General features: G+C 49.6%; 1 protein-coding gene across 1 annotated transcript in view; it reads right to left on the reverse strand.

Moving 5' to 3' along the window:
• Nucleotides 1-23,884, reverse strand: part of SPTB (spectrin, beta, erythrocytic) — a 76,713-nt gene that overhangs the window by 29,084 nt on the left and 23,745 nt on the right. The window contains exons 8-21 of the mRNA XM_011978309.1: nucleotides 23,062-23,249; nucleotides 21,032-21,149; nucleotides 19,565-19,723; nucleotides 18,042-18,344; nucleotides 17,174-17,324; nucleotides 15,701-16,571; nucleotides 14,426-14,563; nucleotides 9,098-9,854; nucleotides 8,458-8,660; nucleotides 8,254-8,344; nucleotides 6,961-7,107; nucleotides 5,016-5,279; nucleotides 2,219-2,425; nucleotides 1,649-1,738 (exon numbers count right to left, since the gene is read on the reverse strand). Of these exons, the coding sequence (XP_011833699.1) occupies nucleotides 1,649-1,738; nucleotides 2,219-2,425; nucleotides 5,016-5,279; nucleotides 6,961-7,107; nucleotides 8,254-8,344; nucleotides 8,458-8,660; nucleotides 9,098-9,854; nucleotides 14,426-14,563; nucleotides 15,701-16,571; nucleotides 17,174-17,324; nucleotides 18,042-18,344; nucleotides 19,565-19,723; nucleotides 21,032-21,149; nucleotides 23,062-23,249 (3,687 nt within the window). The remainder of the gene's footprint in view (nucleotides 1-1,648; nucleotides 1,739-2,218; nucleotides 2,426-5,015; nucleotides 5,280-6,960; nucleotides 7,108-8,253; nucleotides 8,345-8,457; nucleotides 8,661-9,097; nucleotides 9,855-14,425; nucleotides 14,564-15,700; nucleotides 16,572-17,173; nucleotides 17,325-18,041; nucleotides 18,345-19,564; nucleotides 19,724-21,031; nucleotides 21,150-23,061; nucleotides 23,250-23,884) is intronic.

A 23,884-nucleotide genomic window follows, 5' to 3' on the forward strand; every position in this document is an offset into this window, starting at 1 on the left:
TGTGTTCTAATTGCAATGAATAGTCCCGAGAGCAGTGGTCCCCAAAGTGGAGTCCTGAACCAGCAGCATCAGCATCACCCAGGATCTTGTTGGAAATGCAAATTATCAGGCTCTACCCGCAGAGCTTGATGCAGTGGATCTGGGGGTGGCACCCGGTTAAGTTGTGTAAACTCACCCAGAGGACTTGTTAAAGGAGTTGCATATTGGAGTTTGAGAACCATTGCAATAGAGGGTTTTAAGTGGGAAAATGATAAAACTGGATTTATGGTTTAGCCAGGTGAGCCTAAAATAGTCTTCACTAGGGCAGTCACGCTTTCCCAAGAGGCTGCCTTTCCCTTCTTGGTTAGGGGAACCCCATCCATATTTGTCTTGTCCTTTTCCTGAAATAGCAACTGCCAGCCAGGGGAGTTAAAAACCTTTGAACAATAACACTTATAGAGGCTGCACAGAATCAAAAATCCTAGTGTCGGAAAGACTAGAGTTGGCTCATTTTACAATTAAGGAAACTGAGGTCCCAAGGATACCGTGTCCTACCAGCCTTCCACCTTTAGCTGAAGGTTGTGGCATTAACTGAGGATGGATTTCTATCATCTTCTAGCCCAGGTCCCTGCATGTGGCTGCTGGAGTCTCTGCAACCAGATCGCATCAACCAGAAGCAAAGGGCCTAAGGCAGCTTTGAAGAAACCTCTCTGAATATAATCCAGGCCTCTGCACTGCTGCTGGGCTCAAACGGTCCTGTGAGCAGATGTCAGTTGCTACCAACGTAGGGAAAGGGAGTGCTGTCTGCTATGACTTTCCTTCCTCAAGGAGTTGGAGTACTAACAGGGCACTCTGGGACATGTCGCTTTTCTCTGGAATCTAAGTTCCTGGGCTCTCCTTGCTGACCCAGAGAGCATGCAGAGGGAGGGTCTCTCTGTCCAAGAAGGGTCTGTGGCCATCTCTCTGGCCGCTGCGACCCCACACAGCCAGCTTCCTTGCATGATTCAGGCTCCTGCTGCAGCCCTGATCCAAGAGGGAGTGCTTGGCATCTGCTCATGTCCAGGATTCTGACCAGGGCCACAGGAGCTCCCAATCAGGGCTAAGCGAGTGTCAAAAAGCAGAGGGATGTTTGCTCCAAGGGCTCGGAGTCCAAAGTTAGTGGCTTCCTAATGGAATTTGAGCCCCACAAGTATCCTCACATGTCCAGAGAAATAGGGCCTACTTACCCCAAGGACACCACACATGCCAAGCTCAGCCCTGGAAGAGGGGCAAGGCAGTGTTGTGGGAGAGAGACCAGGAGTTACTGCCTTCCTCGCAGGCAGACCAGTGGACACACTGAATACACAGCTACTGAAGCACATCAACCTCCAGGCCAGGGCCCCCAAGACCCTGCATTCACCTGTGCCTGACGGAGGCTGAATGGCCCTGAATCCCCAAGCACCAGGATTCCTCCCTCCTCTGTGATCCTCCCAGAATTTGCTCTATAATCACAAAAACCTGCTCTTTCTGCTCTAAGACTACCAATACGGTTTGGAGACCCCAAAGCTGCCAACAGGAACACTAACCTGCCGTTGCTAGCCTTCTGCAGGCCAGGGCTGGGCCTACCCCTGTGGGGCCAGGTGGGGGTAAGGAGGGGCGGGTACGACTGGCGAGGTGAGGCAGGACTTACCTGGTTCTTCTTCATGAACAGTTGCACAGTTTGCAGATTAGTGCCATAGTCGGCTGACTGGGCCAGAGGCAGCCTCTCCTCCACCCAGAGCTGCAGAGACCAGAAGGCAGGGGAGAGCTGATGACGATCATGGCCACCCTTTCCCGAGTGCTCACCATGGGCGGGGTAGAGCTTTGCTGGCAGTGTCTCCCCAGTTCCTCCCAACACCCCATCAGGGTTTTGTCCCCCTTTTATAGATGGGAATATTCAGGGATTTTGAACTGAGGTTCCAAATAACTTGCTCCTAGTCAGACAGTGGGACGGTAACGTAGCTGGATCTCGAACCCAAGTCTGTCTGACCCCAAAGTCCATGTTCTTCACTGAGCAATACTAGCAAGTGAACAGTGAGTTCCCACCAAAAGCACTGACTTGAGCTTTCTATTTAATGTAATCCTCACAACACCCCTATGAGATGAGGGGTGAGGTGACCAGTCATCTGCTGCCAACAATTGCTCTGGGTGGCAGCCAGCTACTCGGATGGCAGCTGGTGGCTCCGCCTCAGGGGGTGGGGAGAAGCTGCGGCCCACGCACCGTCTCATCCTCTACGTCCCGGTTGATCTGCAGCTTGGCTCTGGATGATTCTAGCTGCTTCTTCCTCCTCCCCAGGGGTTCCAGGAGGTCCAGGAACCGCTTCTCGATGCTCAAGTCTACGTCTCCTGCCTCCTCTCCTGTTGAAGGCACCTGGGCAAACAGCTCCCCCAGCTCCTCTTTCCGCACATTCACTTGGTCCTCCACTCGCTGAGACACAAGGGGACGGTGTCAGCACCAGCCTGGGTGCCTGGACAGCCCCTCCATCTTCTTCATTCATCTGCATCCCACCCCTCCTTTAAGGACCAATTTGAGCTCAACTTCCTCCAAGGAGTCTCCTTGGATGCTCCCACTCATCTTTCCCTCCTCTGAGTGCCTGTTCTGTTTCTCATGCATCCTTTTGGGTCTCTGTCCTACCCACTGCAAAAGGGGTTGGAGATGGATTAGAAACCAGGCGACATTTTTGCATGATAAAAGCAAGTCCAGTTAAGAGAAAGAGTAGGAGTGCTTACTTTAAGGTTTCAGATTGTGCTCAAAGAAATCAGAGAAGACACAAACAAATGGAAAAACATCTCATGCTCATGGATAGGAATAATTAATATAGTTAAAATGGCTATACTGCTCAAAGCAATTTACAGATTCAATGCTGTTCCTATCAAAGCACTAATGACATTCTTCAAAGAACTAGAAAAATTATTATTATTATTATTATTATTATTATTATTATTATTATTGAGATGGAGTTTTGCTCTTGTTGCCCAGGCTGGAGTACAATGGTGTGATCTCGGCTCACTGCAGTTTCTGCTTGCTGCGTTCAAGTGATTCACCTGCCTCAGCCTCCCGAGTAGCTGGGATCATAGGGGTGCACCACCACACCCAGCTAGTTTTGTATTTTTACTAGAGACAGGGTTTCTCCATGTTGGTCAGGCTGGTCTCGAACTCCCGACCTCAGGTGATCCACCTGCCTTGGCCTCCCAAAGTGCTGGGATTACAGGCATGAGCCACCATGCCCAGCCTAGAAAAATTATTTAAAAATTTATATGAAACCAAAAAAGAGCCTGAATGGCCAAGGCAATCCTAAGCAAAAAGGATAAACCTGGAGGAATCACATTACCGGAATTCAAATTATACTACAAGGCTACAGTGACAAAAACAGCATGGTATTGGTACAAAAACAGGCATATTGACCAATGGAACAGAATAGAGCGTCCAGAAATAAGGCCACACACCTACCACCATCTGATCTTTGACAAAGCTGACAAAAACAAACAATGAGGAAAAGACTCCCTATTTAATAAACGGTGCTGGGAGAACTGGCTAGCGATATGCAGAAAATTGAGGCTGGACCCCTCCCTTACACAATATACAAAAATAAACTCAGGTGGATTAAAGACTTAAATGTAAAACTCAAAACTATAAAAAGCCTGGAAGACAACCTAGGCAATATCATCCTGGACATAGGAATGGGCAAAGATTTCATGATAAAGACACTAAAAGCAATCGCAACAAAAGCAAAAATTGACAAATGAGATCTAATTAAACTTAAGAGCTTCTGCATAGCAAAAGAAACTATCAACAGAGTAAACAGCCTACAAAATGAGAGAAAATATTTGCAAACTATGGATCTGATAAGGGTCTAACATCCTGCATCTACAAGAAACTTAAATTTACAAGAGGAAAACAAACAATCCCATTAAAAAGTGGGCAAAGGACATGAACAGACACTTTTCATAAAAAGACACACATGCAGGCAAAAATATATGAAAAAAAGCTCAATATCATTGATCATTAGAGAAATGCAAATCATAACCACAGTGAGATACCATCTCACACCAGTCAGAATGGCTATTATTAAAAAAACAAAAAATAACAGATGCTGGTGAGGTTGCAGAGAAAAGGAAACCCTTATACACTGTTGGTGGGAGTGTGAATTAGTTCAACCACTGTGGAAAGCAGTATGGCAATTCCTCAAGAGCTAAAAGCAGAACTACTATTTGACCCAGCAATCCCATTACTGGGTATATACCCAGAGGAATGTAAAGCATTCTGCCATAAATACACATGTACACTTACGTTCACTGTAGCACTGTTCACAATAACAAAGACATGGACTCAACCTAAATGCCCATCAATGACAGACTGGATAAAGAAAATACGATACATATACACCATGGAATACTTTGCAGCCATAAAAGAAGAACGAGATCATGTCTTTTGTGCGAACATGGATAGGGCTGGGGCCATTATCCTTAGCAAACTGATGCAGGAACAGAAAACCAAATACCACATGTTCTCGCTTATAAGTGGGAGCTAAGTGAGAAGAACTTATGAACACAAGGAAACAACAGTAGGCGTTCCAGCTTCTGGGACACCGGGGCTATAAACTGGGGCTTCTCATCCATCAGCTGCTTTCTTTCCTAGGGGCAAGAAGGAGGAGAGCTCACATTCTGGGCTGACTGGGCCTTGGATCAGCCCTGCTCCTAATGGTTGCAAGAGGCTACCCAAGAGGAGATCAGCAAGGCGAAGAATCTTCATAGAATGTGGGTGAGGCGCGGTCGAAACAGACACTAGGGTGTACTTGACGGGGGGAGGGTAGGAGAAGGGAGGGGAGCAGAAAAGATAACTATTGGGTGTTGAGCTTAAAACCTGGGTAATGGAATAATACGTGCAATAAACCCCCATGCATGTGTAACAAACCTTCACATGTACCCCCAAACCTAAAATTAAAAATAAAGGTGTCAGATTGGCTTCCACGACCCCTTCTATCCTAACACTCTAAGTCTACAACCCACTCACGTGCCTTCAGCTTAGCCAACATCCGATTGACACTGGTCAGGTCCTTGCCCGGGTCATCTGACCGCAGCTGGTCCTCCATGGCGCTGATCCACTTATTGAGGTCAGCATGGGTCTGCAAGCGCAGGTCGGAGCTCCTGGCAGCTGAGAGGTGCTGGGTCTTCTCCTTTGTGGTGGCCTGCAGCTCATCCCAGAGCCGGTGCAGGGCTTCCAGCTTCTGGGACACCAGGGCTGTAAACTGGGGCTTCTCATCCATCAGCTGCTTTCCTTCCTAGGGTCAAGAAGGAAGAGAGCTCACATTCTGGGCTGAATGGGCCTTGGGTGAGCCCTGCTCCTAATGGTTGCAAGAGACTACCCAAGAGGAGATCAGCAAGGTGAAGAATCTTCATAGAATGTGGGTGAGGCGCAACTGAAATTGACTCTGAATCCCCAGCATTAGCAGGGGTGTCCAACCTTTTGGCTTCCCTGGGACACATTGGAAGAAGAATTGTCTTGGGACACACATAAAATACATTAACACAATAGCTGATGAGCGAAAAAAAAAAGTCTTTGCGTAATTTTCATGATATGCACCACCACAGACAAGGAAAAAGTCCTCATATTCAAAGGGTTAGACACTGCTGGTAGGGGAAGCCGGGCAGGGAGAGCAGCGCTGGGGGCAATGATTCAGGGAGACTGCAGCACGGGAGCTGCAGACAGGGTCAGCTGCTGCAAGAAAAAGGATTCCAGACCCATCCAAGTACAGCCAATGCAGAAACTGCCCCGTGAGTTCCCAAGGTTGTGCACTAACCTTCACTGACCTCCTTTGGTTACTGAAGTTGCCTTGTCTGGTTTTCATCTGCATAGATGTATCATTTTTGGGTGGGCACAGTGTGATATAAATTGGACTTAGGAATCTATATCAGTAATAATAGTTAATTTTTTTCGGAGACAGAGTCTCTCTCTGTTGCCCAGGCTGGAGTGTAGTGGCGTAATCTTGGCTTACTGCAACCTCCTCCCGCCAGTTTAAACCCTTTTGTGTCTCAGCCTCCTGAGTAGCTGGGATTACAGGCATATGCAACCATACCCAGCTAATTTTTGTATTTTTAGTAGAGATGGGATTTCGCCATGTTGGCTAGGCTGTTCTTGAACTCCTGACCTCAAGTGATCTGCCCACCTCGGCCTCCCAAAGTGCTGGGATTACAGCCGTGAGCCACTGTGCCTGGCCTAAAAGTTACTATTTATTGAGTGTCTCATAATTGCCAAGTACTATGCTAAATGTTTCATTTGTCTTTAAGTATTTAGTGCTCCCAACTCCACTGGGAAGGTCCTATTATTACTCTCTTTTCATAGAGGAAGAAACTGAGGCACAGGGAGGTTAAGAAATCAGTCTGATCCTAGGGCTGCTTTTTCATGGACAGCCATGGTAGAGAGGAGCAAAGGTAGTGATTTCCACATCTAATTCCAGCCACATTTGGACTTGTCCACTGGGCAAACTCTCTACAGAGGGGTCCCTTAGTTCACCATCTACAAGGAGTGGAAACGACCACTCCCCAGTGGTTCTGCCCATACAAATGATGAGGATTAATGGCTCCCCTGGACCATTCTGATCATCTTGCCTATTCCTCCAGCCCTGTGCAGGACAGTGCCAGAGCCCTAGTGAGGGCAATGGAAAGCAAACATTAACAACTGCTGTCCTGGCACTGGACACTGAAGCTCTAACTAGATGTCCTCAGTGTCCTGGGCTGTTCCTAGATTCAGGTGACCCAGAAGAGGCACTGATTCTGACCAGGTGTACTAAGACTGACTATATCAGGACCTCTGAAGGTTTAACTACTATTTAGAAAGGTTGTTCGCTGCCATGTTCTGTACTGTAAGCAAGCTTTAGGACAGTGTCCACACCTTGGGTGAAGCCCCATCCAGGCAAGCCTATCTGAGCAGAGTGCCCTCCACCACCCACTCACTTTACTTACCGCATCAATGTTCTTTAGCCACCCTTCATGGGAAGCCAGCTCTGCCACAAACGCCTGGTGCTTCAGCCATTTATTGTGAAGGTTTCGTGCTTCATCGTAGGAGACATCCTGAGATGTCAGCAGCTTGTCGTTGATCCAAAGAGTGAGCTGTGTGCATAAAGAGTGGGCTGACTGTCCCTGAGTATATTTCTTTGGCAGGGCAGAACCTGCTGCCCATCCCTGGGTGCAGAAGGAGAAGCCCATGGGGAGGAAGTGCAAGCACAGAAGAGAACTCATCTGCAGTTCTGGATCCCTCTGGACCAGCACAGGCAACTTTACCCATGACAGGCCAGGGCTAAAATGTGGGCACAGGTGCATCTTCCCCACTGGAGTGTGTATGGTGTGAGACCAGGGATACTTTACTCTTCTCTCCATATTTCGAGGACCTACGACAGGGCCTAGCATATTCTAGGAACCCAAAGAGTATTTACTGGATGGATGGATAAATCCATCCTTTGGCAGTTTGGTGAGAGATCCTTGATAAACACAGGAAAAAAATGTTATTTGAGGAAGAAGCCAAGGACAGAGGCTGATGAAAATAAAGTTGCCTGGGCTGACAGAAAAGAAGAATGACAAGAAAGAAGTCAAGGAAAACCCCATTCCACGTAGAAAGTACTGTCAATGGAGGGACCTGGGAAGGCGGATTAAAGACCTTCCTTGTACAGCTGGCTCCAGGTTGAGCAAGGACCTTCCAAGCCAGCAGTTTTCCAACTGGCAGGTTTGTTTAAAATGTTCTTTCTCTGTCTCACCCCTTAAAGTTCTGATTCATCTGGCCTGAGTGAGACCCAGGGGTCTGCTTTAACTAGGACCAGGACTGGCTCCATAATTTGCAGGGTCCAGTACAAAATGGAGTTGTTCAAAAGCATGAAGAATTTCAAGATGGCAAGAGTAGAGCATTAAACTGAGCCCAGGACCCTTCTAAGCTAAGCACAGGGTGTGACATAGGTCACACATCCTTGAAGCTGGCCCAGACTGGGTCTTAGGTGATTCTAAAATAGACTGTCCCTAGACTACTCTTAAGAAACTCTGGCCTAGACTTGACAAGTTAAGGATGACTTTTCAGCTTTGAAAAAAAAAAAAAAAGTGCAACTGAAGATTCTAGAGGATGACCCAGTTGAGTACCTAGAGGTCCCCGCTCATGGAATCCCACAGCTCGTGGGCTAGAAAGGATCCCTATGGACTTCCCCCCTTGAGGGCACTCTGCTTCTAGAAAGGAATCTCCAGGAAAGCGGCTGCTCCTTGCTGGAGCCTCACCTCCTGGCACTTCTGGAGGAAGTTCTGTAGCTCCAGGTTGTCTCTCAGGAGGACAGAGGCCTCCTCGGCCTTCTCATTGTTCTTCCTGTGCCTAGAAAGGAAGCCAAAGGCCTAGTCACAATAGTGCCGAGCTTGGGGTCCTCGCGTGGCACCACTACCCCTCTGTGGCTCTGGGGGCCTCGTGGCCCTGGGGCCCGGGAGTACCTGTCCTCAATCAGCTGCACCTTCTCCTTGATCTTGTCTGAGTACAGGTTTCCCTCAGCTACCAGCTTGTTTCCAGAGTCCACAGGACTCAAGACCTTATCCCGGTTGTTCTCCATAGACCCCAAGAAATCCTCAAACTTCCGGATCCCAGCCTCTGCAGCTTCCAGGGAGTCTGGGGGCTCCAAGTGAGCCAGAGTGTATTCCTGTTGGAGCAAGTTTCCAGACAAGGCATGAAGACACATGGAGGAGGTGATGAGCACACCTACCAAGTGGGAGCACCACATGCAGCCACACAGGCCACAGTCTGAATGAGCCCCCTGAATGAGCAGGGAGGAGGTGCTACTCCCCAGGTCTTGCCCCCACTCCTACCCCAGGGGCACCAGTAAACAGTGTGCCTAAAGCCACATGGAAGACTAACCACCCAGGGCAAAATGCGCTTCTCTAGCCTCTGATAGACCCAGGAACAAGGCATAGGGCTGGAAAAGGCACCTAATGAGACACAAAGATTTCCCCCATGAGTGAATACAGAGTACAAGACAAGAGTCATGTGGTCCCTGAGCCTTTCAGCACATTTGTGGACTCACCACAAGAGCTACTGCCCTGAGAGACCCGCCTGTCCCAGCCCTGAATGCCTCTCTACCTGGTTGCTGAGGATGGCTTCGGCCTGCTTGGCATCTTTCTGGAACTCCTGGAAGCCAAAGCACTGAGCGAGGGTGTGGCTGCGGCTCTCCCACATCCTGCCCAGGGCATCCCAGCCAGTATCCAGGCCTTCCAGCCGCTGGCCCAGAAGCAGATACTCTGGGTCCGTCTGGCCTTGGATCACTTTCTCCCCAGACTCCTTAACACGCTGGTAGCTGTCTTGGTGCCCATCAATCTCATCCTTGATACCTGCATGCTGCTGCAGGAGCTGCTCGGCCTCTGGGAGGGATTCGGGCATGTCCTCGGAGGCCACAGCCTTCTGGGTGATGGAGAGCCAGGCCTGGAAGTCATCCAGATCCTGCAGGAAGGCCTGCAGCTGGCTGACTTCCCCCAGCAAGTCCTCCTGGCCCCGCAGGGCTTGCTGCAGGCCCTGCCACAGCTCCTCCAAGTGTTTTTGCCGCTGACCAATGTCCTCCTTCTGCTCAGGGTGCGAGTCCATCAGCTGCTGGGACTCACGCTCCAGGGCATCCACACGGGCCTGGATGGCGGCCACGTCACGCTCCAGTCCTGACAACTTCCGCTGGATGGCGATGACACCTGCCAGGTCCCGCCCCAGGTCTTTTGTGGACTCCACTACCTTTGTCTTGTCCGTGATCCACTTGCTGGTCTCCTCACAATCCACGCAGTAGTTGTGCACTCGGAGGGCTGAGTCCACAGCCTCCCGCCGCTTTGACACCAGGGTCTGGAATGCCTGCCACCTGCCGGATGGGGACACAGCCCGGAGGAGAGAGACACCTTCTCCCTTAACTCTTCCCATAGGAGACCCTGACCCCTTCCCACATTTCTCGCAATCTCCCCGCACAGACTTTGTATGATAAAAAGAAAAACAAAATCTACCTAACAAAGCGTGGGTGAGCAAAATTCACTTATCCAATTTTAACTCAAGACATATATCACTGTCAATCAGATCTTTTGATCAGCAGGAGGCAATTAGTGATGTGATTCCAACCATAAGTAAAGGAACATGAAAGCAAAGGCTATGCATGTAGTTGGATTTCAGGCAAATATACAATTTCCCCAGAGTTTATGAAATATCAAAGTAATTAAAAGGCTCACATTAACTTCAAGAATGCTTCAGGACATAGGGTCGCCAGCTGCCCTAGAGGAACCATGTAAACGCCCAAGGCCACATGCAAAGTCTCCTAGGGCCTGAAAAAGATCACCTTGGATCTAAGAGAAAAGATGCCCTGGTGAAAAAGAAGATGAATAAGAGGAGAGGGAAGAAGAGAATGAGGAGGAATAAGCTGTGATGATAATTTAAAAGACTAACATAATCTTAACCTTCGAGCACAGTGTTGCTATGAAACACGGAAATGTGCTAAGGTCTGGTGGATGCCTGGGGGCCTGGGGTCAGTCTGCAGTACACAATAAACCTCTTTCAAAGAGCTGCCCATCAGCTGGGCCAGACCACTAGGGACACTACCCTTGGGCCTAGGTTCACTCATTCTGCATCACTGTAATATGTAGGCTGAATGCTCATTCTCTAATTGAACCCATCTTTCTTGAACACCCACAGGGGTATAAGGCATTTTGTTGGCCTCTGGGAGAATACAGACATAATTAGGCCTTGCCCTGTGGGGTGTATGATTTAGAGAAATATTCAGACAAGCTCACAAATAACACAGCATAAAGTTTCATGTACACAGCACCTACCAGGCAGAGAGGAGGACTAAGGGAGCTGGAAGGAGCAACGGGGTGACAGTCGCTCACGTGACCTCCACACAACCCATCACTGGACACAAAGCCCTAGTCAGTGAACACACCCCCAGTGCCTCCACTGGAGTGACCAATTAAAGGATGGGACCAAGTCTCTCATTCATCTTTGTCCCCTGTCTCCGGGGATGGAAGCCGAGGGACTAGCAGATGGACTAGGCAGAGGGCGCTGTTGTGCATTCCCAAAGTGTGACAACAGCAGCCAGTGTGATTTGAAAGGTCTGCAGAGAGATGTAAGAGACAGGCTGGGAGCGACCAGGGATACGAGGGAGGACAGACAGCCTGCAGATTTCTCGGCTCCCATCCTAGACCATGAAGACCCCGTGCTCCGGGAATTCTGTGCCTGTCTGGCACACAGATGGTGCTCTGAGGCTGGGAAATCAAGGGGTTTTCTCCACGTTTGTTTGAAACCCCTGGAATCGACAGGGAAGTGTTCCTGGGAGAGGGTCTGGCTGTGTGCCCGGGCAAGAGGCGCTATAGTGATTTTCCAGGCCTTTCCTGGAGCGGCCTCGCTGTAGCCATTGGGTGGAGGCCACACAAAGATGCACTGGAGTTTGGGTCTAGTGTGCTTCCGAAACCTACACTTGCCCCTGCCACTGCACTGTCTTTGAGATGCAGGAAGTTGATAGAGCCACTCTAGTTAGCACTGGTCAGGCGACATCGAGAGTTCAGGTTTGGTCCTGGGCCAGGTTTTTCTTCAACTGGAATATGCAGATGGCGAAAGATGATCACACATTCATCAAGTGTTTGAATGACTCACACAGAAGCTTGGCAGAAAAATTTTAGTTTTTTCCCAGTTCACTCATGTACTAAGCATTTATCAAGCAACTCTCAGGTGCCTTGTGGCATACACTGATCTAGGTACTAGGGATATGGAAAGAACTATGCAGGCTGGGTGCAGTGGCTCACACCTGTCAATCACAGCAATTTGGGAAGCTGAGGCTGGATGATCAGTTGAGCCCAGGAGTTCAGGACCAGCCTAGGCAATATAGTGAAACCTCATCTCTACAAAAAAACAAAAAATTAGCTGGGTATAGTAGTGTGCATCTGTAGCACTAGTTACTCAGGAGACTGAGGTGGGAGAATCACTTGAGCCTGGGAGGCTGAGGCTGCAGTGAGCCAAAATTGCACCACTGCACTCCAGCCTGGGCAATGGAGTGAGATTCTGTCTCTATAAAAAATTAATTAATTAATTAATAAAGAATAATGCAAAGTCCTTGCTTTCATTCAAGTAGTTAGAGACATAAACAAGTCTATAATCCATCAAGTGGTGATAAGTGCAAAGAAAAAATAAAAGAAGGTAACAATATAGAGGCCAAAGGGGTCAGCGAGAGGAAGGATGTGCTGCTTTCAATGGGGTGGTCAGTGGGGGTCACACCAATCAGCTGACATTTGAGCTGAGACCTGAATAAAAAGAGTAAGCCAAGGGCAAAGCTAGGAAAGTAATATTCCAAACAGGAGGAACCTCAAAAATGTGTTTGGTGTGCAAAGCCTTTGGGCAATGTAAATAGACACAGGTCTTCATTTGCTTACATAGTCTAGTAGGAAAGTCCTTGGGGACAAAAATAATTAGAATATAAGATAGGATGTGAAGCTCAAAACCAGTACAAAGGAGGAAAAGATGGCTTTTCATCTGGAAAACTGGAAAGCAAGTAACTTGGACTGGCCCAGGCAGAGACAGGATTTGGAATAATGTAGAGGTAGGGAGAATGCACCCTGAGGAAAAGCACTGCAGAGGCACAAGACGACTCTGGGGGTGGAGGTGTAGAATGGGCATTGTTCTGAAAAATAACTGAAGAGCTATACACGGAAGAGGAACCAGGGTAAGTCTGATCTCTCTCAAGGGCAGAGCCAGAATCAATAGGTACACATTTCAAGGAGGCAGATTTCCACTCAATGGAAGAGCAAATTTTTTAACCAAAAAGAGCTGCCCAAAAATGAGACAGGCTGCAGGGTGAGGGAGTGAGTTCCCCATCGCTGGCTAGACTGGGTGACTTCTCAGGTCCCTTTCAACTCTCAAATTTAATTTAATTTCATGCCTCAGGTTTTTTTCTCACTTAAGGATGGCAGGTACCTGGATATTTATCACTTGGGGATGGGGCCTGTTTTAGGGGTCTGTAAAGATCAACATTCTCAGACTATAGTTCATTGTTGAGCTGATGAGTTCTTCCTCTCAGGAAGTTTCTCTGGTTTAGACCTGCTCTACTTTCCTCAATTATGCAGCAATTGCAATAATCTCTATCACCTCCTGCCCACCAACACACACAAACTCATGACCTACAAGGCAAAAGAAGAGGGAAGAGGTATTCTCTTCCTTTGTAAAACATCAGATTGACAAAGGAATCTCCTGAACCACACTCTCCAGCTTGGGCTGCTAAGACAATCATCCCATTCTAGTGGCTCTAAAGAATTCTGGTCATCACTGCCTCCCCTTAACCCCCCAGTGAAGTCTCCACTGTGCTGATCCCTTTCTTTACAATGGAGTCTTCTCCAGGCCCACCTCCCAGATTGCCTCAGGCACAGCAAGGCTCTACTGTGGGGCACAAGTGTGGGGAAGGGGCCAGGGTAGTGGGGAGGTGGTGAACACGTGGCATTGCATGTGCAGGGCCCAGGGTAAAGACAGGGAATGCAGGCGTTTGCTGTGTCCTCAAAGATCCTCTAGGAACTCGTGGGCAATTTCACCCCACACTGAAAGCACCCCCTCTCTAAAGGCTCCTCGGGGCCTGTTTTTTGTTCTGGCCACAAAGCTTACTTAAGGCTCCCTGCTAATTCTCCTCTTCATTCAAGCCAGCCTCATTATCAATACTGCATTTGGCACAGGCTGGAGCATTTTTTTATGGACAGTACTTAAGAGCTCTCAGAAAGCAATTTTCTCTGCCCAAGAATGTCCAGGGAAATATAGCATGAGAAGCATATGGCCTGATTCTGAGTTTGGGCACACTTGGGACGTGCCCTCCATCACACATACACATACCTGCCCTCCCCAGGCACAGCATTCGAGCCTCCCAGGACTCGTTTCTCTCCCTCCCTGGGCTGTTCACACCTCGATCATTCCTCCTTGCTGCTACAACTCCAGTACTACTGGGAAGGAACCACGGCTGAGACAGACAGGAATGTTGGTGGGGGAGCGGTGGCTCATGCCTGTAATCCCAGCACTTTGGGAGGCCCAGGTGGGCAGATTGCTTGAGGCCAGGAATGAGAGCAGCCTGGCCAACGTGGTGAAACCCCGTCTCTACTAAAAATACAAAAACTAGCCAGGAATGGTACTGCGTGCCTGTAATCCCAGCTACTTGGGAGGCTGAGGCACACGAATAGCTTGAACCTGGGAGGTGGAAGTTGCAGTGAGCTGAGATCACACCACTGCACTCCAGCCTGGGTAAAAGAGTGAGGCTCTGTCTCAAAAACAAACAAACAAACAAAAACAAAAAAACAGGAATGATGAGGGTACAGAAGTGTTGGTGCATAGTAGGTGGCCTAAATTTTGGGCCTGGACCCCAGAAGTGTGTCAGATGTCGAGAGACAATGCCCCCCGCCCCATGCCCTACCCACACCCCACCTGGTGTTTAGATGGTCCTGGTACTGCTTCACCTCCCCACTGCGTGGGTGGCCACTCTCTACCAAGCTGTTGGCAGCGAGGTTCACACCATCAATCTGAGTCATCAAAGTCTTCATCTCCTGGTCCAGGATGTCGAACCTGATAGGGGCAGAGGGAAATGAGGATGAGTGAGGCAGCAGCAGACACTTCCTTGCCAGTGGCACCCCCAGTCTCCAGAACATGTAGCTCTTGCTTTCTCCTTCCACTGCCTAAACCGTTTGTTCAGATGAGGCAGGAGGAAGAAGACAGATATGCTGGCCCTCCTTTCTGGTTCGTGGGTTTGATTTTGTGAGTTAGCATTGCCTGGAACAGGCCTTGAGAGAGTCAGTTACTTCCTACACAGGCTTCTGGCTCAACGGAGACATATGAAGGGGAGGGAGGGCTGAAGAGAGGTTACTGTATATTTGTGTGGGGGATGTCAATTGTCACAAGGGCCACCTTCCAGGCCTCCACTATTCTGGCTGCTGCTTTTGGACTCTGAGTCCAATGCCTTGACATCTTGATCCGAAAGCTACCCTTTCCAGTCAGGTGCTCCATTCCTGGGTAAGATAAGGAAAAGCTGCTGGGGTGGTGGTTGGGGGGAATTTGTGGTTCTGAAGGCCGATCCTTCAAGGGTAAGAGCCCAGGATTCTCTAGCATCAGTGCAGCACCACCTTGGCACTGCTCCAGAGAGTGGCCTCTCCTCCTCCTGACTCCCTGAATTCTGTGCTTCGGCTGTGGAGATGCCTCAGACTGGGGCGTGCCTCACCATCTGGGGTACTGATGAAATCAGAATACCAGGGGTGAAAGTGGCCTTGCAGACAGGGGGTTTGCAAACTCTCTCTGTGGCCCCTCAGAGTCCCCTGGCTTAGGGACTGCCACGAAAGGCTAGAGCTGGCAGAGTCCTGGCCTCTCAACCTCCTTCTCCAGAGTAGCTCCATTTTTTCCTCTGTGTGACCTAGGGGTTCCATACACAATTCATCTGAGCAAAGACTGCTATCACTGAAAAGTAACTGAATAACTGGACTAGAGAAATTCCCTTTGTTTGAGGACCGCAAGGCCCCAGTGGGTGAAGTACTCCAGACCACAGAGCCAGAATAGAACTTGTGACTCCCAATGCCTGGACTTTGCAACAAAGGGCATCCCAGGGCCTCTCAAAGAGACCTTTGCTGATCCAGAGACTATTACCAAACTAGGTGGGAGATGGTGCCCAGACCTGGGTGCAGGGAGGTGAGGAAAAGATGAGTTAACTCTGACCTGTGCTGCACCACCTCCAGGTCCTCCAGGGTGTCTGGCATTTCCATCTTGGCCAGCCACTTCTCCTTCTCGCCCATCCACAGCTTGCAGGCATCTGTCTCCCCAAACACCGTGTACAGGTCCAGGGCTTCCTGCAGCCTCTGTTGACGCAGGTCTGCCTGGGCCACCACCTGTTGGTAGAGCTCCCGCAGGGCCTGCAGCCGATGGGTCACGTCTGGGGAATCCCGAAACTCTTCGGGGAATCCCTGGGCCTGCTGCTCCAGGTGCTCCATCACCCCACGGCTCTCCTCCAGCTCCTCCAGGAAGTCCTTGTGCTTTTTCCCCAGGGCCCGCGTGGCCCCTTCGTCCTGCCCTACATCTTCACCAGAGAGCAGCCGGTGGGCGTCTTGCAGCCAAACCTTCAGGTCATCCGCATCACCCTGGAACTGGAAAAAGTTCTCAGCATCCTGGAGGTTCTTCTTGCGGAAGGCAGCCAGCTCCTTCAGCTGGTCCCACTGAGCCGACACCTCCTTGATGCGGGCCTCGATCTGCGGGTGCCCAAACTGCTTGCGCGCAACCATGCCATGAGCCTCCTGGAAGATCTGCTCCAGGTGGGCATCCAGCCCACGGAGCTCGTCCTCAAAAGCCTTGTGCTTGCGCTGTAGGATGAGCACACTGGTCAGGTCTTTGCCACAGTCCAGGGAAGAATAGATCTGCTCCTTCTCCTTGATCCAGCTCTCGGCCTCATTCATCTCCCAGAAGAACTTCCAGAGTCGTTTAGACTGCTCCAGTTGGGCCTTCCGCCCAGCTGCCATGTTGCTCAGCTCCTCAAAGCACTGCTCCAGGTGGCTGATGCGGTCCTGGATGACCTGGGGGTCACAAGGCTGGTACCCTGGAAGAAATAGGGGGAAGGAGGACAAAGTGGGGAATGGGCTTCATTTATGGGCACGCTTCAGATAAGCTGTCAGGTTGGAACTACACAAACCTGAAGCTGCCATGACACTGGGGCTTTGGGGTTGGGTGCAGGGGGGTCCCAGTTGCTCAGAGGGCAGACAGATTCTTTATAATTATTTCCCACTGAACTTCAGGGTTAAGGAAGATAAAAAGTGGGGTTAGTTCTTAATAGAAACGTACAACATAAAATTATTTTTAAAATTAATTTAAAAAAATTTTCAAGGTCATTCTTGAAAGAGGCAGTGAGGTCTCTTATTTAAAACAAGAATCTGGAAACCTAAATTGTCTCAGCCATGACTTGAACTAGCAAGGAGAATGAAGGACAGATGATGGCTCCTTGGTGATTATAGGTTATGGAAGCAGTGGTCGGCTCTCTAGAGAGTTTGACTGTCTCTCAAGCTTCTTTCTCGGACCATTATTTGATGAAAGAAACAGAACTTTAAAGTTGGTTCCAGGAGATTTATCCAAGTTGGGGTGTTAGGCCAGAGGATGAGGCTCTGGCATCAGAAGCCTTAACAGGGGAGACAGACTTGGTCTCACCTTTCCCCTCAGTGAACTTCAGGGTGGCTGCAGTGATGGCCTTCACTTTGTCCCCTTGGATGGCAATGTCAGCTTCCATCAACTTATGCTTCTGTAGCAGGTCTTCAACCTCCAACAAGTGCTTCCCAAACTCGGCAGACAAGAGGTGAGCCTGGCAAAGAGAACAGCAGAAAGGAAATGAGGAGAAATGAAGAGACCTACACATTAGGAGAAGAGACCCCTGCAAAGGGCATGTCCCTGGTGTCTGAGCAAGGGTGAGCCTAATGCAGTCAGAAAAGGGCTGCTGCTGATGATGGATGAAGCTCCAGAGGGGGAGTGTCTACTGGAGGTGCCCATCAGCATCATCCATGGAACATCTTACAGATGCTCAAGGCCCACACTCATCTACTGCATCGATCTCAGGGTTGGGGCCTGGCCATGTGTATTTTCACAAAGCTCCAGGGGCAGTCTGATGTGTGTCCTCAGCTGAGACTCACTACGGCAGAGAGACAGGAGAGGTTGCCCTTACGCTGGGAGGTCTGGATTCTAACCAGAGTCAAATTGTAATTACTAAGAGCCTGATTCTCCAGGTTCCTGATTAATGTATGTCTCTTCAAGGCCCTGCAGGTTGGCACCGGTGCTGCCACAAACCCAAGATTTCTCAATCACCAGGGTACCATGGACCTGGGCTGGTATCACCTGCTGGAGCAGAGTGGATCAAGAGGCACAGAGGCAAGTGCAGCTAGACACTGCTGCCTCAGTTTCTCTATTTTGACTCAGATATATGACTGGCTGGGAGGTGTCTAAGGAAGCCTATGCTAACTGCAGGGCCCCTGAGACCCAACGTGAGTGCTGCAGGGCATGGCAGGAGGTGGCCCCCAGGGCCCACCTTGATCTCATCCATCCAGTCAATGCTGTGCAGCATGTCCTGGAAGAGCTTCTGCAGTGCCAGGGTGGTCTCAAGCCTCTGGCGCCGGGACCGCAGCAGCTCCTGCAGGTAGCTCCACAGGCGCAGGATATTGTCCTTGCGGGCCGTGATGCGCTTCTGGTCATGGTAGTTCTCCTTCTCCAGCTCCTGAGCCAGGTCCTCCAGGGCTCTCACCCGCTCCTCGTAGGCAGCTGTGTCAGTCTCGATGGCCTCGTGCTTCTTCTTGGCAGCCTCCACAGCTGCCAGGTCATACCCGAAGTTATCCTGCCCCACGGGAGAAAAACAGGCAGCTCAGTGAGACACCCCGGGGCTCATCCCCAAATGCAGGGAAAGGGCGGGTCCCTTCAGAACCAGTGCTAGATGGGAAAGCACATTCCCAAGAACTTCGCCTTCCTTTCGCAGCTGTCTTATCAGACCCAAATTCCAAAAAGTAATGTCTTACAAGAGCCTCTAAGAGAAGTTCATGGTTTATTGTTTTTTTTTTTTTAGATGGAGTTTCACTCTTGTTTGCCCAGGCTGGAGTGCAATGGCACGATCACAGCTCACCGCAACCTCCACTTCCCAGGTTCAAGCAATTCTCCTGCCTCAGCCTCCCTAATAGCTGGGATTATAGGCATGTGCCACCACACCCGGCCAATTTTGTATTTTTAGTAGAGACGGGGGTTCTCCCTGTTGGTCAGGCTGGTCTCAAACTCCCGACCTCAGGTGATCCGCCCGCCTCTGCCTCCCAAAGTGCTGGGATTACAGGCGTGAGCCACCGCGCCCGGCGACAAGTTCGTGATTTTACTCCCTGTGCCACCCGTGTGGGAGATGCAGCCTGTGTGTTACTAATGGAGCCCCTTGGTGGCCTGCTGGCACTCCCCACCCTGCCTTGAGTGGACTTGTTGGATTTGGGGCAGGAAGGGGCTGCTTCTCACTCAGAAACCATGCACCAGCAAACAGATGGTTTATTCACACGCTCTCTGGGGTGCGCATACACTCTCCAGTGCTCTCAGAATACTCGTTGCCCCTTTTTGGAAAGAATCTAATTTGATTCCAAGTTTTAAGTGAGAGGGAACAGGTGCTCTGATGAAGAATCAGCCCTGGGGTCCATTCTTAGCTAGAATTATGTCACAGCACCAGAGGCCAGAGTCCAAAAGGCATGCCCGACACAGACAAGGTGCAGTCTGTGATTTTACCATATCCCCCAAGAACCACGATTTAACATGAACTCAAATCCCAGCTGTAGTTGACGCTACAAGCCCACAAAAGACAACTTCAGCAGCCAGTTCTAGACTCCAAGGCTCTTTCCTAAAAATGAGATTTAATAAATCCTGGAGAGCTCCTCCCCAGATGCAAATCTTGATCCACCAGATCATGGGGGAGCTGGGATGCAAGGCACAAGGAGAGGCTGTGAGAAGCCAGCTTGGACTCCAGCCCAGCCAAAAGCTGGGGGCTCTGAAGAATGTCCCCTCTCCTGTCACCCAAAGCATGTCCCTCATTACCTGGGCCACGAGGCGCTGGTTTTCATTGAGCCAGGTCTCTCTCATTGCAGCCTTCCGGTCAAAGCGCCGGGCCAGTTGCTCTAGCTTCTCCTGCCGAATGAGCTCATTTCTCAGGGCCAGCTCCCGCCGATACTCAGCTTCCTCCAGACTTTCCCAGGCCTGCACAAAGGGTGGAATGAGAATTCTTGGGGTACAGGAGAAACGCCTCAGTTTGGGGGCTCCACCTCTTTAACCCAACACTGAGTGATTTCTGGAATTGAGGTACAACCTGATGCTCTTGGGTGACGTGGTAACAGATCAAAGATCACTAAAAGCCTTTTGGCTTTCATGTCTGGACGCATGAAAGATTCAGAGGGCACTGCTCATGAGTCTCACTTCCCTCTTCCCCTAAACCTGCCTCAGACTCTTGGCCCAAAATAATGTTTTTCACTTCTCTGAATGCTCAGTAAGTTCTTTTTTTTTTTTTTTTTTTGAGACAGAGTCTCACTCTGTTGCCCAGGCTGGAGTGCAGTGGCACAATCTCAGCTCTCCACAAGCTCCGCCTCCCAGGTTCACACCATTCTCCTGTCTCAGCCTCCCAAGTAGATGGGACTACAGGTGCCCGCCACCATGCCCGGCTAAATTTTTTGTATTTTTAGTAGAGACGGAGTTTCACCATGTTAGCCAGGATGGTCTCGAGCTCCTGACCTCGTGATCCGCCTGCCTCAGCTTCCAAAAGTGTTGGGATTACAGGCTTAAGCCACCGTGCCTGGCTATGCTCAGTAAGTTCTTATTGACTAATGGCTACCTCCGTTCAATATGAACTGCCAGGTGGTGGTAAGCCTCCAAACCTCTGAAATGTCATAGGCATTTTCCTTTGGTTATAAGTAGTTAATATTCCATCTTCAAAGACAAACTCAAGGTTCTACAGAGGACAGGCTATAAAACTGACTCCAAAAAAAATGGACTACGAGGCTGGGTGTGGTGGCTCACATGTGTAATCTCAGCACTTTGGGAGGCCAAGATGGAAGGATTGTTTGAGCCCAGTTCAAAACCAGCCTAGGCAACATTGCCAGACTCTGTCTCTATAAAAAATACAAAATTTAGCTGGGTGTGGTGGTGCATGCCTGTAGTCCCACCTACTGAGGCTGAGGTGGGAGCTTCACTTGAGCCCGGGAGGGTGAGGCTGCAGTGAGCTGTGATTGTGCCACTGCACTGCCACCTGGGTGGAAGAGTGAGACCCTGTCTCCAAAAAAAAAAAGGACTCAGGGACTCAGGGCACCTGAACAGGGGGATTAAGGGAGGGTGGAGGAGTAGAGTCTGACCCCTCAGAACCAGGTTCAGATAACTCCCCCAAATAGTCAACATGTGGATTAATAACACCAAAGAAAGTGGCTTGGTTTAATCTGGTCCAATGACCATTCACTGTGTCCTTATCAGGAATTCAATCAATCCACCATCAATGCATAATGGAAAATGCTGTGGTACCCTGTTGATGTCAGACACTAGTTTCCCATCGTGGGGTGTGTACACTTTCTGATTGTTGGCTCTCATCCGGGACTGGATGGTAAAAAGTAGAACTTCTACATTCCCCTTCTCTTGAAACCTGTCAAGAAAACAGAGGTAGGAAGACTGGTATTAATCTCATATCTCATGGCCAATTTTTTTTGCTGAAGTCAATACGGAACTGTGGCATCTTGAAGCTTAGATAGCAAAGCATATTTCCCTTAAAAACACAGAAAAACTAAAGAGAATCTATAGGTCTGCTTACCTGTTAAAACATCTATCCTTCTCACCAACTAAGATCTAATAGGGGTTTGGGTCTTTACAATATAAACCAAAGGAAACACAATGGCCACCATAGCATTTATCATTTGCTTCTACATGGGAAGCTGAGGTATTCTGGTAATTCCTGTAAATATCAAGTTTTACTGATCAATACAAAAAAACAAAAAAAACAAAAAAACCTTCTCTGTTCTGCAAGTGATGAGGGCTTCTTATTAGCTCTCTGGTCAGTTTCTTATTGAGTGAGTCAATAAAACCCCAGAAGCAGCATTTTCCGTGGGAGAGCATACTACACTGAAAACAACTTTCACCCAGGTCCTAATGAGCCAGATCTCCTGGCAAGTCCCACAGGCCAGATGCTTCCCAGAAGGCAGGAAAGGCTGGGCTCTGAGAGGATTGTAGGTGTAGGAGACAAGAATTGGCAGCAGGATTGCTGTCTCGCATGTGGGGTACAGGCTGCAGGTATCAGGTACTTCCACATTTCTGCATGTACCCAAGTGTCCCCCCATTTCTGCATCCTTGACCTGGCAGTCAAGGATCAGCTATATGCAATGTCCCCACCCTGAGCCCAGTCTAATGGATCTCAGTGCTCACAGGCACTTAAGAGAACTGTGGCCATGAAGCACTGTCTACACAGCCAAGAGATAACACCCCTGTGTGCAGTGACTGGTAGACTCATAGGGGATGCTAACTGTATTGGATTTAGGGCTTCAGAAATGGGTTGGTGTCAGACCAGAAACCAGATACTTGTTTATAGTATATCCTAGAGTCAGCATTTCACCTTTCCCCATTTCAGAGTCACGAATGGAGAGTGTGGAGGGTAGGGGGGAATAGCAGAGCAGAAGGTACCACCAATGAGCTAGAAGCCTGTTTCAAAGGAGCTGGACAAGCTAACGGCAGATAAGCTGGAACGCCCTGTGTGTATGTGTGCATGTTTGTGTGTGTGTGCGTGTGCACATGCGTGGTTGTACATATGTATGTGCGTTTGCACATGTGGTTGTGTGTGCATATGTATGTGCATGGGTGCATAGTTGTGTGTGCACGCACAAATGCATGTATAGTTATGTGTATGTGTATGAGTGCACGGTTGTGTGTGTATGGTTGTGTGTGCATGCATGTTCATGGGTGCACAGTTGTGTGTATGGATGGTTGTGTGTACGCAGGTATGCATGTGTGTGCATGGTTGTTTGCATGCACATGTGTGTAAGCATATGCACACATGCTCTGCACGCACTAGGGTAAGGCAGAGTTCCTGAGAAGCAGGCTAAGTGCTCTGTTGCTGAGCAGTGACAGATGGGAGAGGAAAAGAAGGATGAACTTGATGATCCATAAGACCCCATGCAGAGAGCTCAGGGGCTGAGAGCACAGAGGTCATCTCATCAGAAAACAAGCCCACAGCTCAGTGGCAGACCAGAGAGGAGCTTTTCAGCCTGGATTATTCAAAGAGACTCAGAAGCCTATGATTTCCTTCCTGCTCCTCCTCAGGGATCTGGGAGGAACCACTGTCTTTGGTCATGAATCGAGGTTTCTCATCAATGCTGGTTTCCTCTAAGCTGGTGGCTTGGGAGGAGAGTGGTGAAGAGGGGCACGAGGCAGGTGATACATGTGCAGCTCTCTAATCTTGAGCGTGTGCCTCGTAGATGTACTTCATAAGGCCCAGGACCTGGCTCTACTTTTTGGTGGTCAGTTTCCCAGCCACTGAGGACCACCCTCCCGTGTTCCAAGGCCCTTACTTGGGTGGCTTCTCCACAGTGCGGTAGGTGCTGAAGGCCTGCAGCTGCTGCTGGACGCCCGTCAGTGAGTTGGCAAACTTGCGGCTGTTCAGAACAGTGATGGTCTGCTCGATCCAGGTGAGCAGGTCCGAGGCTAGCCCGCTGTACTTTTCAATCATCTTCTCAGTCTCAATGGCATGGTCAATAACCTAAGGAATCACCTTCTTACTTATTCTCATCAGAAGGGCAATGCCACCATTGAGGATACCAATGAGGACCACCATCAAGGTGCCCTGAAATGGGGCTCCCACCTCCTAAGCCCTGGAGTGCTCTAGGCTGGGTTTGTTCCCTGAGCCCAAGACTGTTGGTAGGGCAGCAGGAGTGGACGGGAAGTGGGTGAAGTCCTCCTCTTGCCAATCGGCAGCGAGCTGGCCTGTTAGGGATTGGGAGCAGCTCCCTTCCCCAGTGCGAGAGAAGATTGGTAAGCTTGCTGTGCCAGGATGCCAGCCACTTGGGGGCCAGGGTTTTGTTTATTTTTAAATGTTCATGAGGAGTCAAGGGCTGCCAGCCATTGTCTTTACTAAACACGAGGCACAGAGATGAATGAGAAATGGTACCTATCCTTTAGGAGCTAAGGATCTATCTAGCAGAGGAGAGGAATCTGGCATGAGGGTCTCTACCGATGGGTGAGTTTCTGGTATACTGTGGGTGCCTAAGAGGTCGGCGATCACAATAAACAAACCACATAAAAGCCTGGAGGGTTCCTGTAGGGATGTTCATGAGATATGCATCTCAGGTGGACCAGGTGGACGCCAGGCACAGAGCAGCCGCCTGTGGTACCTTT

The sequence above is a fragment of the Mandrillus leucophaeus genome, unplaced genomic scaffold (genome assembly GCF_000951045.1).
Source record: "Mandrillus leucophaeus isolate KB7577 unplaced genomic scaffold, Mleu.le_1.0 Scaffold192, whole genome shotgun sequence".
NCBI classification, from domain to species: Eukaryota; Metazoa; Chordata; class Mammalia; order Primates; family Cercopithecidae; genus Mandrillus; species Mandrillus leucophaeus.